Source organism: Spodoptera frugiperda, chromosome 22 (genome assembly GCF_023101765.2).
Source record: "Spodoptera frugiperda isolate SF20-4 chromosome 22, AGI-APGP_CSIRO_Sfru_2.0, whole genome shotgun sequence".
NCBI classification, from domain to species: Eukaryota; Metazoa; Arthropoda; class Insecta; order Lepidoptera; family Noctuidae; genus Spodoptera; species Spodoptera frugiperda.
In genome coordinates, this window is record NC_064233.1 from 4193756 (window position 1) to 4206967 (window position 13212).

The 13212-nt window shown below is 39.4% G+C and overlaps 3 protein-coding genes across 5 annotated transcripts in view; 2 read left to right on the top strand and 1 right to left on the bottom strand.

Moving 5' to 3' along the window:
* LOC118279538 (uncharacterized) overlaps positions 1–4471 on the top strand; it is a 36963-nt gene extending 32492 nt beyond the window's left edge. The window contains exons 18-21 of the mRNA XM_050702306.1: positions 348–484; positions 977–1156; positions 1715–1856; positions 2577–4471. Coding sequence (XP_050558263.1) covers positions 348–484; positions 977–1156; positions 1715–1856; positions 2577–3642 — 1525 coding nt within the window. The 3' untranslated portion in view covers positions 3643–4471. The remainder of the gene's footprint in view (positions 1–347; positions 485–976; positions 1157–1714; positions 1857–2576) is intronic.
* Positions 1–13212, top strand: part of LOC118279920 (T-complex protein 1 subunit epsilon) — a 324585-nt gene that overhangs the window by 293339 nt on the left and 18034 nt on the right. The window lies entirely within an intron of this gene.
* The window catches only part of LOC118279687 (histidine decarboxylase), a 121796-nt gene that overhangs the window by 40893 nt on the left and 67691 nt on the right, over positions 1–13212 (bottom strand). The gene's annotated exons all lie outside the window — the stretch shown is intronic.

The following is a 13212-nucleotide window of genomic DNA, read 5'->3' on the forward strand; positions in this document are numbered from 1 at the left end:
ATTTTATCAGGTAAAACTAGTAACTCCGGCGCGATGTTACCCACTCTGTTCGCCTCCTGTTGATCATAGCATGATGTTTTGTAGCCTAAAACCTTCCTCGATAAATGAACTATCGAACACAAATATTTATACATACAAATTCGACCAGTAGTTCTGGAGATTAGCTCGTTCCAACCAATAGACTCTTCAGTTTTATGTGATCTATATATACTAAACTATACTAATATATAAAGCTGAAGAGTTTGTTGGTTTGTTTACTACTGGTCCGACTTGAATAACTCTTTTTGTGTTGCCATATACTGGCCACTTCCAGACTCCAGTTTAAAAACTAGTATATTTTGAAATAGGTGCTACGTGGGCACGAATGAGGATCAATGGCGGCCTTGCAGTGAGAAGTACTATCCTTACCACCAGCATAAGGTCCCTCATCCCTCCCAGGGTCATCAGCACTCCCCTGGACGTCCTCTGCCGCCAGGACATAGAGGTGAGTTCCGTGTTCCAATCTTCAAGGCTCCTAATTAGTGGGTAATTGCCTAAAAGATTTTCAAAACTGGAGTTGTTTGATTACTCATATCAAAAGAAAAGATGTATGAGATCGCTATTTAATTGCTATCATTAGGTAAGCAAGGGTTTTTTTGCGTCTGTTTTTTGTTTGAGGGGTAAAATCATCCTATGACTATACCCGCCTTGGGTGAGGCGAGAGGCGGGAGTGTGAGATTCTGACTGACTAAAAATCACTCAGTTCCTACTTCTGTTTTCGGAACGGAGTCCTGGTAATCCGCAGCTGCGGGTCAGGCATCATCCTCATGGTCTGATGGATTCCTCAGGCGCGCGTAGAATTCGAAGCAAAGGGTCTAGATTTTTATTACTCTTTTTTTTGCACAGAAAACAACATTCACCAACAATTCATCAACTGTTCATAATTATAAACCATCAAATCACCTCGTCCATTCCAAAAATGTATCTAATCTTTCAGAAGACATCCCACCCCGGCCCGTAGGACCTCGCCCTTGGCAGGGCAGACCTGGGTATGACAGACCCACCCCAGTAGGACCACCAGGTCCATATCTGTCGGAAGGCGACAGAAAATACTGGGACGATTTGTACAAGAATGGACCTCAAGCGTATTATGATAAATATGGAAATCCCTTGCCAGGTGTGTAGTTTTCTCGTGTCAAGCAGGTCTGGGTGTGGCGATGATGTTCCTTCCCTTAGTCCCAATTTAAGGTTTGAGCATTAATCACCACGCTTGCTGAATGCGGATTGGCGATTTCAAACTTATAATCAGAAATTATAAGCCCAGGTTTCCTCACAATGTTTTCCTTCACCGTTTGTCAGTGGTGTCTAAACAATCTTAGAAAGTACATATAACTCGGAAAACGTCACATTGGTACTTGCGTTGGTAGATTTGGAACCCAAACTCTCAAGCATGAAAAGCAAGCATTTTACCTACATCCAAGCACCAAAAATGGATGTTATCGGCTTACTCACGTACTGTTTTGACGAGGAACTCGGCTAGTTTCAAGCCATGCTAGAGGCTCATATTCATGATTGTCGATTGTGAGATTGCCGCGTTGCTAATCAAAATAGCTACGTGAGTAAGCCGAGAAAATAGCAATAAATTAAGTACCTGTCCCACGAAAGTTATAATAATATTACAAAAAAGTATGCCCAAAACTATTTCTAATACAAGTACTTCTCTTATAAATTCCAGGTTACTCTCGAGTACCAACAGAATCTCGTCCCCACATCAGGTTCACCCACAACCAGCCCCAGCCTGGCTCTGGACACTGGCTGCCGGTGTCTCCATCCCAGGGATCTGATGGACCACCTCCTCCAGGATTGGGAGTGCCAAGGTTTGTCAATACTATCTATTAACTAGTATTAGAACTCGAAACGGGATATTTACCATGTTTTTCTATTTCTATGAGTTTCCGATATTTCGGCACTGTTGCAAGCACCATGATCACGGATGAAAAAAAAAACTATCTATTAAATTCTATAGTGATATAGTAAGAACGCTGAACGCAGAACGCTGTATATGAAGCTATTTTGAAATTGTGAAACTTCTTCAAAAGATTTTCGATTTTATTACAAAGTAGTAAAGCTTTTATAGTCTATTACTGAAGTCTTTAATTGCCTGCTGAATACTATTGAAGATAAATTGGCTACTAACGTTATTTTTATGGTATAAGCCGGTAAACGAACAGACGGATCACATGATCCTGCCACCTGACACCTGAAACACAAGAAGTGAGAAGATTGGGAAGGGGGTGATTGAGATCGTTAGTTAACAATAATGATGAAGTTGTTAAGAAAACAAACAAGATACTAAACCTTACTTAACTAAAAATCACTATTTACTCACTGGATGTACTTACATTATATGAATGGAGAAAAGCTCTATTATTTTGAGGCACAAAGAAACTTTTCATCATGAGCAGCGTGCCCAGTCTTCTTCATTGTATGTTCTCCGTGATTTTTAGTTAATTTAATATGTCTCACCTTAGTTAGTAACCGATCAACGACATCCCAAATTCATTAAAATTTTTAATACCTCTTCCATTTTTCCCCAGATACTGGCCCGTAGCCTACCTACACAAGGAACCACCTCCAAACACAACATACTTTCGTTACAACGAAACACAGCCACAAATGGCGACAACAACAGAACTATATACAACACCTAGAGAGATATCCACCATCGCCCCAAGACCAGACCATACAGAAAGACACAGAGACGAAAAACAAAGAAACATAAGTGACTATGACACTCTAGAAAGTACCACTATGAAAACACCACAAAGTACCACAGTAAAAATTATAACAAGTACCACCGAAGTACCAGTGACACAAGAAGCTGTAACTGAAAACATAACTGAAGTGGAAATTGTTAAGCCTGAAAGTGTTAAATTGAGTGAAAAGATTAAAGGCATAGATGACAAATTGGATGATTTCTCAAGTTCCATTGAAGTTTTTGATTTAGATGATGTTAAAGGTGAAAAGTTATCTGATTTGAAAACTTTAGAAGCTGAAGAAAGACAGATAGAAGAGATTGGAAGAATACTAGCTTCAAGAAGAGGTGGCAAACTCGTTCTTGATAAGCGATCCCAAAAAGAATTGGAAGCTAAAAGCATAGCTATCGATAAAGAGTTACTCGATTTCAATTTTGGCAACAGATTCAATGTTGAAAGGAGAGGAGTGATACAAAAAGTGAGTAAAGATGAGATTGAAAGAGAAAGAGAGAGAGAAAGAGCAGCAGCTGACAAGAGTTTGGAGGTAAGTGAAACTTCTTTTGTCCGTCCACCGAGAGTTTTATCTACAACTGAAAATATTCGCAAAGCTATTGTAAATGGAAAAGTCTTCTATGATGCCACAATAAGAGAACAAAGAGACACATTTTTAAATAATTCTACAAGAAAGAGTAAGAATTTGAGATTAGGAGATGAGAGTAAAATCTCTAATCTCACTTCTCCTGCTAGTTTTGGAAAGAAGATTATAAAAGCAAGAAATGTGAACCCCGTCAGAAGAGTAAGAAGGGTTTATAGAAAGAGATATAACCCAGAAGAAGTGAGAAGGAGATTGTTGGAAAGAGAAAAGAGTAAACAAGAGAGTAGTACAGAAAATTCTAGGAAAATATAAGTGATTATTGTAAATTGTACAATTACTCATATTTTCTCACAGTACTTTCTACTTTTTATAATATTTGAGCAACAGTTATAAGCAATAGTATAAGTTATAAGTAAAATAAGATTCTATTATAACTTAAAATGTAATATTATAATAAAATAATAATTATAAATGGCTTGGTGCTTCCAAAACTTGTCAGTTTGACTTAAAAATTATATTTAGGTTGAATTGACGATGCGTATTTCGAAATTATAAATATATAATATAAGATTAATATTTATTTTTAAATGTATTGTATAATTAGTATTATAAGTACATTTAAATAGGGATGATGACGGGGTATGAAAATTAAAAATCTATTTAGTCCGTCAGTTAGGTAATGAAAAAATAAAAGACACTTATTTTATTATTTTGTCGTATAAGATAACAATACTTAGATAAAACGAATCAAAGTTTTGGAGTGGGAGCAAATACGTCATTTCTACGTATAAAACGTAGCTAGAAGTGACGTCACGCGGTATTTCAAATCGATTATTTTCGAAAGTATTTGTTTCCATAAGAAAATAAAAAATATGTGTCTAATATTTTAAAATAATCTACAAGATGGGCATTAAAATAAAAATGAATCATCTACCTTATTGTGACAATAATATTATTGTTTTTAAGTTTATTTTATATTTATATTTTAATGTTTAGTTACCATACTGCTAAAGTTACCGCGAAGAAATTGATTGCAATATTTTGTTTGTAATAAGATGCTAAAAATCTGTGTATTTATAAATAAATAGCACTATGTATTTACTTTACATTTTTATAAGACTAATAAAAAGCATTTCAAATAGATGTTTGTTTTATTTAAATTTTTTTACCGTCAGTGATGTAATATTATTCAGTGATGTTGGCCCGGGTTTAAGGCGCCCGCTTCTCATGCATAAGGCGCGGGTTCAAAACCTACCAACGCTAGTACCAATGTAAAATTTTCTGAGTTAGGTACATGTACTTTTGAAGACTGTTTAGACACCACTGACAAACGGTGAAAGAAAACATCGTGAATCGTGAGAAGACCTGGGCTTATAATTTCTAATTATTTAAAGTTTGAAATCGCCTGTTGCCTGAGTAAGTGTGGTGATTTATGCTCAAACCTTCTTAGTGTGAGAAGAGACATTGGTCAGCAGTGGCCACTTATAGGTTATTGATGTTGACGTAAAAAGATTTTGTGTGTTGTTTCCATTATCATAACTATACTAATTGAGAGTTTCTAAATCAAAAAACGCAGAGAAATTCTTTCCTTTTTGATTAAATTAAAGTAATTGTAATGTCACACTCACTTTTAAACATCCGCTGGTCGGCTCGACTGAAGTGATACCACGGCCTCATAGAAAACCGACGTGAAACAACGCTTGCGTTGTTCGTATACATGAAGTTTATATGCGAATAAACATGGATAGAAAATCCCAACGAACAACTGTTGGGCAGAGAGCCCTCCAGGCATGATCACCTCTGATCGGAGGACTCTCTTTTTCTTAACAAACTTTACTCTCTGTTCCTTTAACGTTGTTTGAGTAAGGTTACCGGAGGCCCAATTACCTGCCCTCCCTTACCAATCAATCTTCCAAAGCCCGATACCCTAACAAACCTATAAATTCCTAACCCCCAAAAGGCCAGCAACACACCTATAACGCTTCTGGTGTTTCGAGCATTCATGGGCGGAAGCGATTGTTTACCATCAGGTGATACGTCTGCTCGTTTACCAGCTTATACCATAAAAATGAACCCCATTTTTTATTAAAGTGCACTGCTGCCCTGTCTCTCTCAAATATGTAGCCTTTTAAGCAGCTCTTATGACTCTTGCGATTTAGTAGAGAACGCATTTTTTTAGGGCGAATGTCATCCAACGACTTCTCCCATCTTGGGCGAGGCGAGAGGGAGTATTTTTTTTGACTAAAAACCACCCCGTTCCTACTCTTGGTTTTCGGTTAATGATATGTCTGCTCGTATACCGGCTTATACCATAAAAAACGGTATTTCGGTATAAAACTAAGCAAATTTCCTTCACATTTTGAAAGCTCATAAAATCTAATACTAAGTATGTAAAGTGTTCTTTGTTTTACTTCCAAGTACTGCCTACTTAAGATGCTGGCTTGATGTCAAAGGCCCAGGGAATACTTTTACTTGATTTTCTAAAATGCACTTTCTAGTTGCAGCTTGCACTAAAAGCATATGCAAAACAATAATGCAATTTTACTTTCTATTGCATTTAAATTATTTAGCTTGCATTTGTTTTCTTTATGTAATTTTAGGAACGTGTGTGGATTATATTTGAATTTGTTTACAATTGATTATGAAAGTGAAAATAATAATTATTGTATCTATTTAATTGTATAAGCCGGTAAAAGAGCAGACGGATCACCTGATGGTAAGCAATCGCCGCCGCCCATGGACATTCGAAACACTAAAGGCGTTACAAGTGCGTTGCCGGCCTTTTGGGGGTTAGAAGTTGTATATCTTAATATACATTAGATATCTGCCGCTGGTGCTAATATTATATATGCCAAAGTTTGTGTGTTTATTTTTAAACGTTGCCCCACACTATGATTTTCTCCTGTGTCGTGGGTGCGTTTACAAACAAACAATTTCACATGCACATGAAACCCAGACTCGAAGCAACAATTCAGTTGCTCGTTGCGGGAATCGAACCCGCTACCCGTTACACGGCAGCTGCCTAGCCTCCGCGTCAACCGTACAGTCAAATGCCACACAGTAATAAAAGTGCCACATTTAACAAAATTACTTATAACTTATACTTTATACATAAATGTTACAATTTGACTACGATAATCGTTACGAGTGTAGATCATCGTTAAAGTGGCTACATAACGATCGTAATAGCCACTAACTTGCTATTACTGGAGTTATGATATAACGGAAATCGTGCGATTGTCCGCTGTTTTGTATACAGGGTGTTCTAGTTCGGGCGTTAGTAATTTTTTTAATATATTGTATTTTATAGCTGTATTTCCGAACCGATACGACCAACCCAAACCATCAAAAAAAACTTTCTCTTTTTACAAGGTCGGCAAGGCACATGTGTGTCCTCTGGTATTGCGGGTGTCCATGTCATGTTCGTTACTATTCTGCTACCGTCATAAAGCTAACTAAGGAACTACATTTATGACTGAAACGGACAAGACATAATATCAGCCACAAGATATCCACTGTTAAGTATAGTCCTTCCCGACCCTTTTATAAGGGTGACATCAACAGGAAAGACGTAAGAGTAAGATAAACATCGTTCTACTTTCGCTACAATTTTTGCTGGCATCATAAAAGCAAACTAAGCAACTACATATTTGACTGAAACGGACACCACATAGCAGTCACAAGCATAGTCTCGTATCTTGAAATATTACGAAACGTGAATGTTCCGAAAATTTCTTCACATATAAATCTAGAAATATACATGGTGACGAATATTTTCTACTCTCCCATACAGGAGTCAGTTGGTCAATTCATATACCACGCCTATAAAAAAAACCAACAACCTGTACATAGGGAAAGCGACCAAAAAAAAACACATTAATAAAAAAATAAAAGCGTGACAGATAAAATATTATCGAGCGAAAATAATTCGAGCACTGCCCCGCCGCTGCGCCGGCGCACCGGCAAAACATGGAAACGCATAATTGGACACAATTGCATTTACAGACTTTCGCTATTTACTTTAAAACCGCGAACTCGTAAAAGTTTAACGTTAACTTTAAATTTTACGGTTTGCGTTTACGTTTTGCTACGTTTCTCTTTTGATATTATTTTTTATGATTAATTTATTATTATTATGTTGTTCCTTGAAAAAGTGAAATGTTGTTGCTGAAAGGTTAAGCTATGAGCTTGCTGCGGTTATTACTTGGATGGGTGCGTTTTCCTTGTAATGTCTCGCTCATCTTTATACCGAAACATAACCAAATACCCATCTCGTACTTAGGTATCGTCATGAGCTAATGTTCACATGTAAACAGCAGCTCATGTAGTGAAGTAATAAAATTATCTGTCTGTCAGTCAGTCCTTTAGTGAAGCTATTAGTTCGTTTCAACGAAAGCGTAGATTCCTATTGAGAAGAACGAACAGTAAATTCCATGATACTATGAACTTAAGTCGGTATCGCCATTCACATCACATCGTGTGGGAGAGCCATGCTTCGGCACGAATGGGTCGGCTCGACCGGAGTGATACCACGGCCTCACAGAAAACCGACGTGAAACAACGCTTGCGTTGTGTGAGTGAGGTTACCGGAGCCTCAATTCCCAATCTTCCCAATCCCCGATTCCCCAACAACCCTTAAATTCCTAACCCTCAAAAAGCCGGCAACCCACGGCGGCGATTGCTTACCAATCAGATGACTGGTTATTATAATTGGGTATCATAAAAAAAAACGTGTTAGTAAACAGTGACTCATGTAGTTCGAAGATAGTCAACAAGGATGTAGCCAGGTTGATGACTCGTCAGGGTGTGGCAACTGGATCTATAAATCTTGGTGCCAGTAAAGGAGAAAACATTATTTTGTCACCCCTACTCTTAACATGGGTGTCGTAAGAGTTGGCTAAGGATCTACATATTAGACACCACTACCACTCAACAGCTCCATCCACCCAACGGTTGCCTGGGAGAGATCGCTTTAAGCGATAAGGCCGCCTTTGTACACTACCATGCTATAAGATGTTTACCTATGTTTAAATTATTGAAAGGTGTACAATAAAGGTTATTTATTTATTATTATTTAGACCTACACGACAGCACTTCCATCCCCATCACTCATCATATATCGTTGGCAGGCGACAACTGTACGTTTCTCTCGAAACTTTCTGCCTCGCACAGCAAAACTGTGGAATGAGCTGTTGTCGGCTGCATTTCCAAACCAATACGTCCTTCAAACTTTGAAGAAAAGAGCGTATTTTTTAAAAGGATGGTAACGCATCTGTGGCTCCTCTGATGTTGCGGGTATCCATGGGCAGCTCTGATCGCCTGTGTTCAGTAGTGAACGTCTATTTGTAGCTGATATGAAGACGATTTTAATCGGTTGGGTAATATACACGGTGTAACAAAAAGGGGACTATACATATCAAGTGCACGGTTTCTAGATAACATAGCAAACGATACAGGAAGGGTTTTTTAAACTCATGTATCCATGAAACGAAGTTATGAATTTTTTCGATACATAAAATTCCAGAAACCGAACATCAAAATTAGGTAGATACTGGACTCTGGACTCTAAATGACTAAAAACCATTGGTACTAGGCGATCAGATTCACAGAACAAATGTTTCGTAATATTAGCGAGTGACCCCGGTAGTGTTGTGACACGTTTGTATGATTTAAAATCAAGAACCATGCGATACCAAGTATTTGGTACCAATTTTTTTAAGGTTTTTTGAGCTGAAACTTTGTGTAGAGATTCTATTCAACCTGTATTCATCAGGGCTTATTGATATGTATGGGTATTTTGTTACACGTTGTATAGTGTGACAACTAGTTCTCGATAAAATCTTTTTATTTTATAGAGAGTTTTTTATATAAGGTGTTCTAAAATTATCTGCGACGGCTTTAATGGAAGACAATGTTGAGTTATTTCATTAGTACAATATTTCGAAAAGAGTAATACTCGCAGCCACCGTATCTAAATCCATCGCTGACGCATAGAGCAGCGAAAGTGTAGGAAATCGGAAATGCGAGCAAATATCTCGAGCCGTAAAAGGAAAATTATTTGCAAGAAATCTCAAGTCGTTATGTAAAATATTTTATAGATATAATATAATTTAATATTGTGCAGTTAGATGGACATTTTATGGTTTAAATTTCTCTACTTTTACATCGTCTGTTGAGTGGCTGCATGTGTGACTGGTGATTAAGGGGTGTTAGGTTCAAGTCCCTTTTTTTAAGGAGGGAAAATCATTCAATGACTTCTCCTACCTTAAGCTAGGCGAGAGGGAGTGTCAGACTTTTACTGACTAAAAACCACCCTGGTTCTACTCCTGTTTTTGTAGCCGGAGCCTCGATAAACCCGCTAGTAATCCGCAGCTCCGGATAGGTTCGAGTCTCCGGTAACCTCACTCACGCAACGAAACGTGACGCAAGCGTTGTTTCACGTCTTTTCTGTGCCGTGGTCAAGCTCTCAACTCCGGTCAAGTCAGCCCAGCAGTGCCGAAGCATGACTCTCCCACTTTTGTCCCCGTTTGTTCCTAAGACTGCCTCGTTGTTCGAGTGGTCGCAAGTGCGACTGCCGGACAAGGGGTCTCGGGGTCGATTCCCGGGTCGGGCGAAGTATTGCTGGGCTATTTTCGGTTTTTCGAAAAATGGCAATAGGCTCACCACCTATTACATGGGACTTACAACAAAAAATTGTGAAAAGTGGGTGTACATTGTATAGCGGCATTACGTGCCGTAATGTGCAGCTCTGCCTACCTCTTCGGGGATAAAAGGCGTGACGTTGCTTTTTATTCCTAAGTAAATGAGTAGTTTATGTCTGTGTCATGAATACTTTCTTCTGATTAACATTGTATGCAACACTTTTTTAATAAGCCATTGTGATGGGAAGTTCACGGGTTCAAAGTTAACTTATTCAGTTTACGTCTCATTCTAGAGCTGCAGGTTAACGGATGTCGGTAACTGAGCTAGTAAAAGTTTTAACATACATACACTTTTTTTTTGAAGGGGGAATATCATCCAATGACTTCTCCCGCCCTGGGCGAGGTGAGAGGGAGTGTCAGACTCTTACTGACTAAAAACCACCCCGTTTCTACTCCTGCTTTTCGAGCCGGAGCCCCGGTAAACCTGCTAGGTGGTCCGCAGCTCCGGATCAGGCATCATCCCTACTGGGCCCCATCTGTGGTGGTCTGATGGCTCTTTGAGGCGCGCGCGGAACGCGACGCGCCGGACGCACGGGTCTGGTTCTGTTCGGGCGGTGAGCTACCCTTGCTCGCCGTCCGCAGGCCCGCACTTACGGTGGCCGGAGATCGTCCCGCGAACATACATACACTTAAACTTACACCTTCGTTCTAGGGCAGGGATGGCGAACCTTTACATATTGTCGTGCCAATTACTTTGAAGAAACGTGTATTGAGGTTGTAGGTCTGCCATCAAATAATTTTTACTAACAAAGTCTACAGTTAGTCTAGTCGTAAGCAGTGATCGCATAGTTAGATACCACCTACGATACTAGATGGCAATACTAGGTACAAATGCATTGCCGGTTTATAATCATAGTTTTATGTTTAGTGGTCACTGAAAACCGACGTGAAATAACGCTTGCGTTGTGTGAGGTTACCGGAGGCCCAATTTCCCCTTCCCAATCTTCCTAATCCTCGAATCCCCAACAACCTTTAAATTCCTAACTTCCAAATGGCCGGCAACACACTTGTAACGCCTCTGGTGTTTCAGGTGTCCATGGACGGGGGCGATTGCTTACCATCAGGTGATACGTCTGCTCGTTTACCGGCTTATACCATAAAAAAAGATTTCTTTGGCAGGGTAACATTAAACCAATGAAAAACTAATATACGTTTGGTCTTAATTCCTATGGGTTGTAGAATTTGGGTCAAAGTTACCCCAGCGGGCTATAGCAACCCAAACAAACTTATATTTATTTTTTTACACACAACTACGTACCACTCGAAACTCCTATACAACATAACAAAATTTTCCCCAACCCGGATTCGTACCTGCATCCTTTACAAACAAGCGAGTAAAGTATCACTATAAAATTCACACGACACGTAACCTACTATCAGTGGAACACCGAACACTACTCCGCCGCAGTCGGTCAACAGGTGAACGACCTTTGATTATTGGTCGGTGGTCACTTTTACTCGCTGTGAAAGTGAGATAAGCGAATTCGATACCTATCTCAGCATTTTACTTGATATTTGATATTTGAGAGGCTACAATATCATATTTTGCTAGCTTAGGACATGTGTTTCACCTGTAGTAGTAAATACTAGCTTTCACGCCGCGGCTTTACTCGTATTTCGTGTTAATTTTTGACTTAGACTTATTTTTAATTTGACTGTTCTTTTATTTGACTGCACGGTGCGGTGGTTAGGTTACTGGCTGCCGCGCAACGTGTAGCGGGTTCGATTCCTGCACGGAGCAACTCTTTGTATGATCCACAAATTGTTGCTTCGGGTCTGGGTGTTATGTGCATGTGAAATTGTATGTTTGTAAACGCACCCACGACACAGGAGAAAATCCCAGTGTGGGGCAACGTTTTATTTAAAGATAAAGGTAAAAGATAAAGATTTTGATTGTTTCTATTTTTAATTTTGTTAACGATTATAAATTATTATTGACTCTTATTAATATTATGATCTTGTATTAAATTTTAATTTTGATTCAGTCACAAGACGTCCACTGCCTCACAGGTTTGGGAGAGCCTCGCTTCAGCACAGAAAATCGACGTGAAACAACGCCTACATTGTATGAGTGAGGTTACCAGAGGCCAAATTTCCCCCTTTCCAAAATTTCCCAATTCCCGTCTCCCCAACAACCCTTAAAAAACCCGGCAACGTACTTGTAACGCCTCTAAAGTTACGGGTATCCATGGGCGGCGGCGATTGCTTACCACCAGGTCATCCGTAAGCTCAGTTACCAGCTTGCAATATGAAAAAAAAATAGGTCTCCCTAAATGACTTCCAGATAGGCCGGTTGGAACCGATCTGCATCCAACAGCTCCTTGTTACCTCTATCAGGTCATCCCTCCACCTTGCCGGTGGCGGTAGCTAACAGAAAACTAAAAGCTAATAATTGATTATTCGGTTAACCGACCAGCATCCAACAGCTCCTTGTTAACTCTATCAGGTCATCTGTCCACGCTGCCGGTGGCGGTAGCTAATAGATTAATGTTTAATCAAATGATTATTAATTCGTTTGGCTTATTAAATTATAACTTTATAGTAGCGTGTTTGTAATAGAATTATAACAGTAGCTCATGTACAAGTCCACAAGGATGATTAAGGTAGTCATTAGCTTGACTGGACATCTACACTTTTATAGTAGCGGTATGAGTAGACATGTAAACAGTAGCTCACGTACAAGTCAACAAGGATGAAAGGTAGTCATCAGTTGACTGGACATCTACACTACATGAGCTGCTGTTTACATGTGAACATTAGCTCATGACGATACCTAAGTACGTGTGTCGCCTGGACAGTCACCGCTACCATCAGTTGACTGGACATCTACACTACATGAGCTGCTGTTTACATGTGAACATTAGCTCATGACGATACCTAAGTACGTGTGTCGCCTGGACAGTCACCGCTACCATCAGTTGACTGGACATCTACACTACATGAGCTGCTGTTTACATGTGAACATTAGCTCATGACGATACCTAAGTACGTGTGTCGCCTGGACAGTCACCGCTACCATCAGTTGACTGGACATCTACACTACATGAGCTGCTGTTTACATGTGAACATTAGCTCATGACGATACCTAAGTACGTGTGTCGCCTGGACAGTCACCGCTACCATCAGTTGACTGGACATCTACACTACATGAGCTGCTGTTTACATGTGAACATTAGCTCAT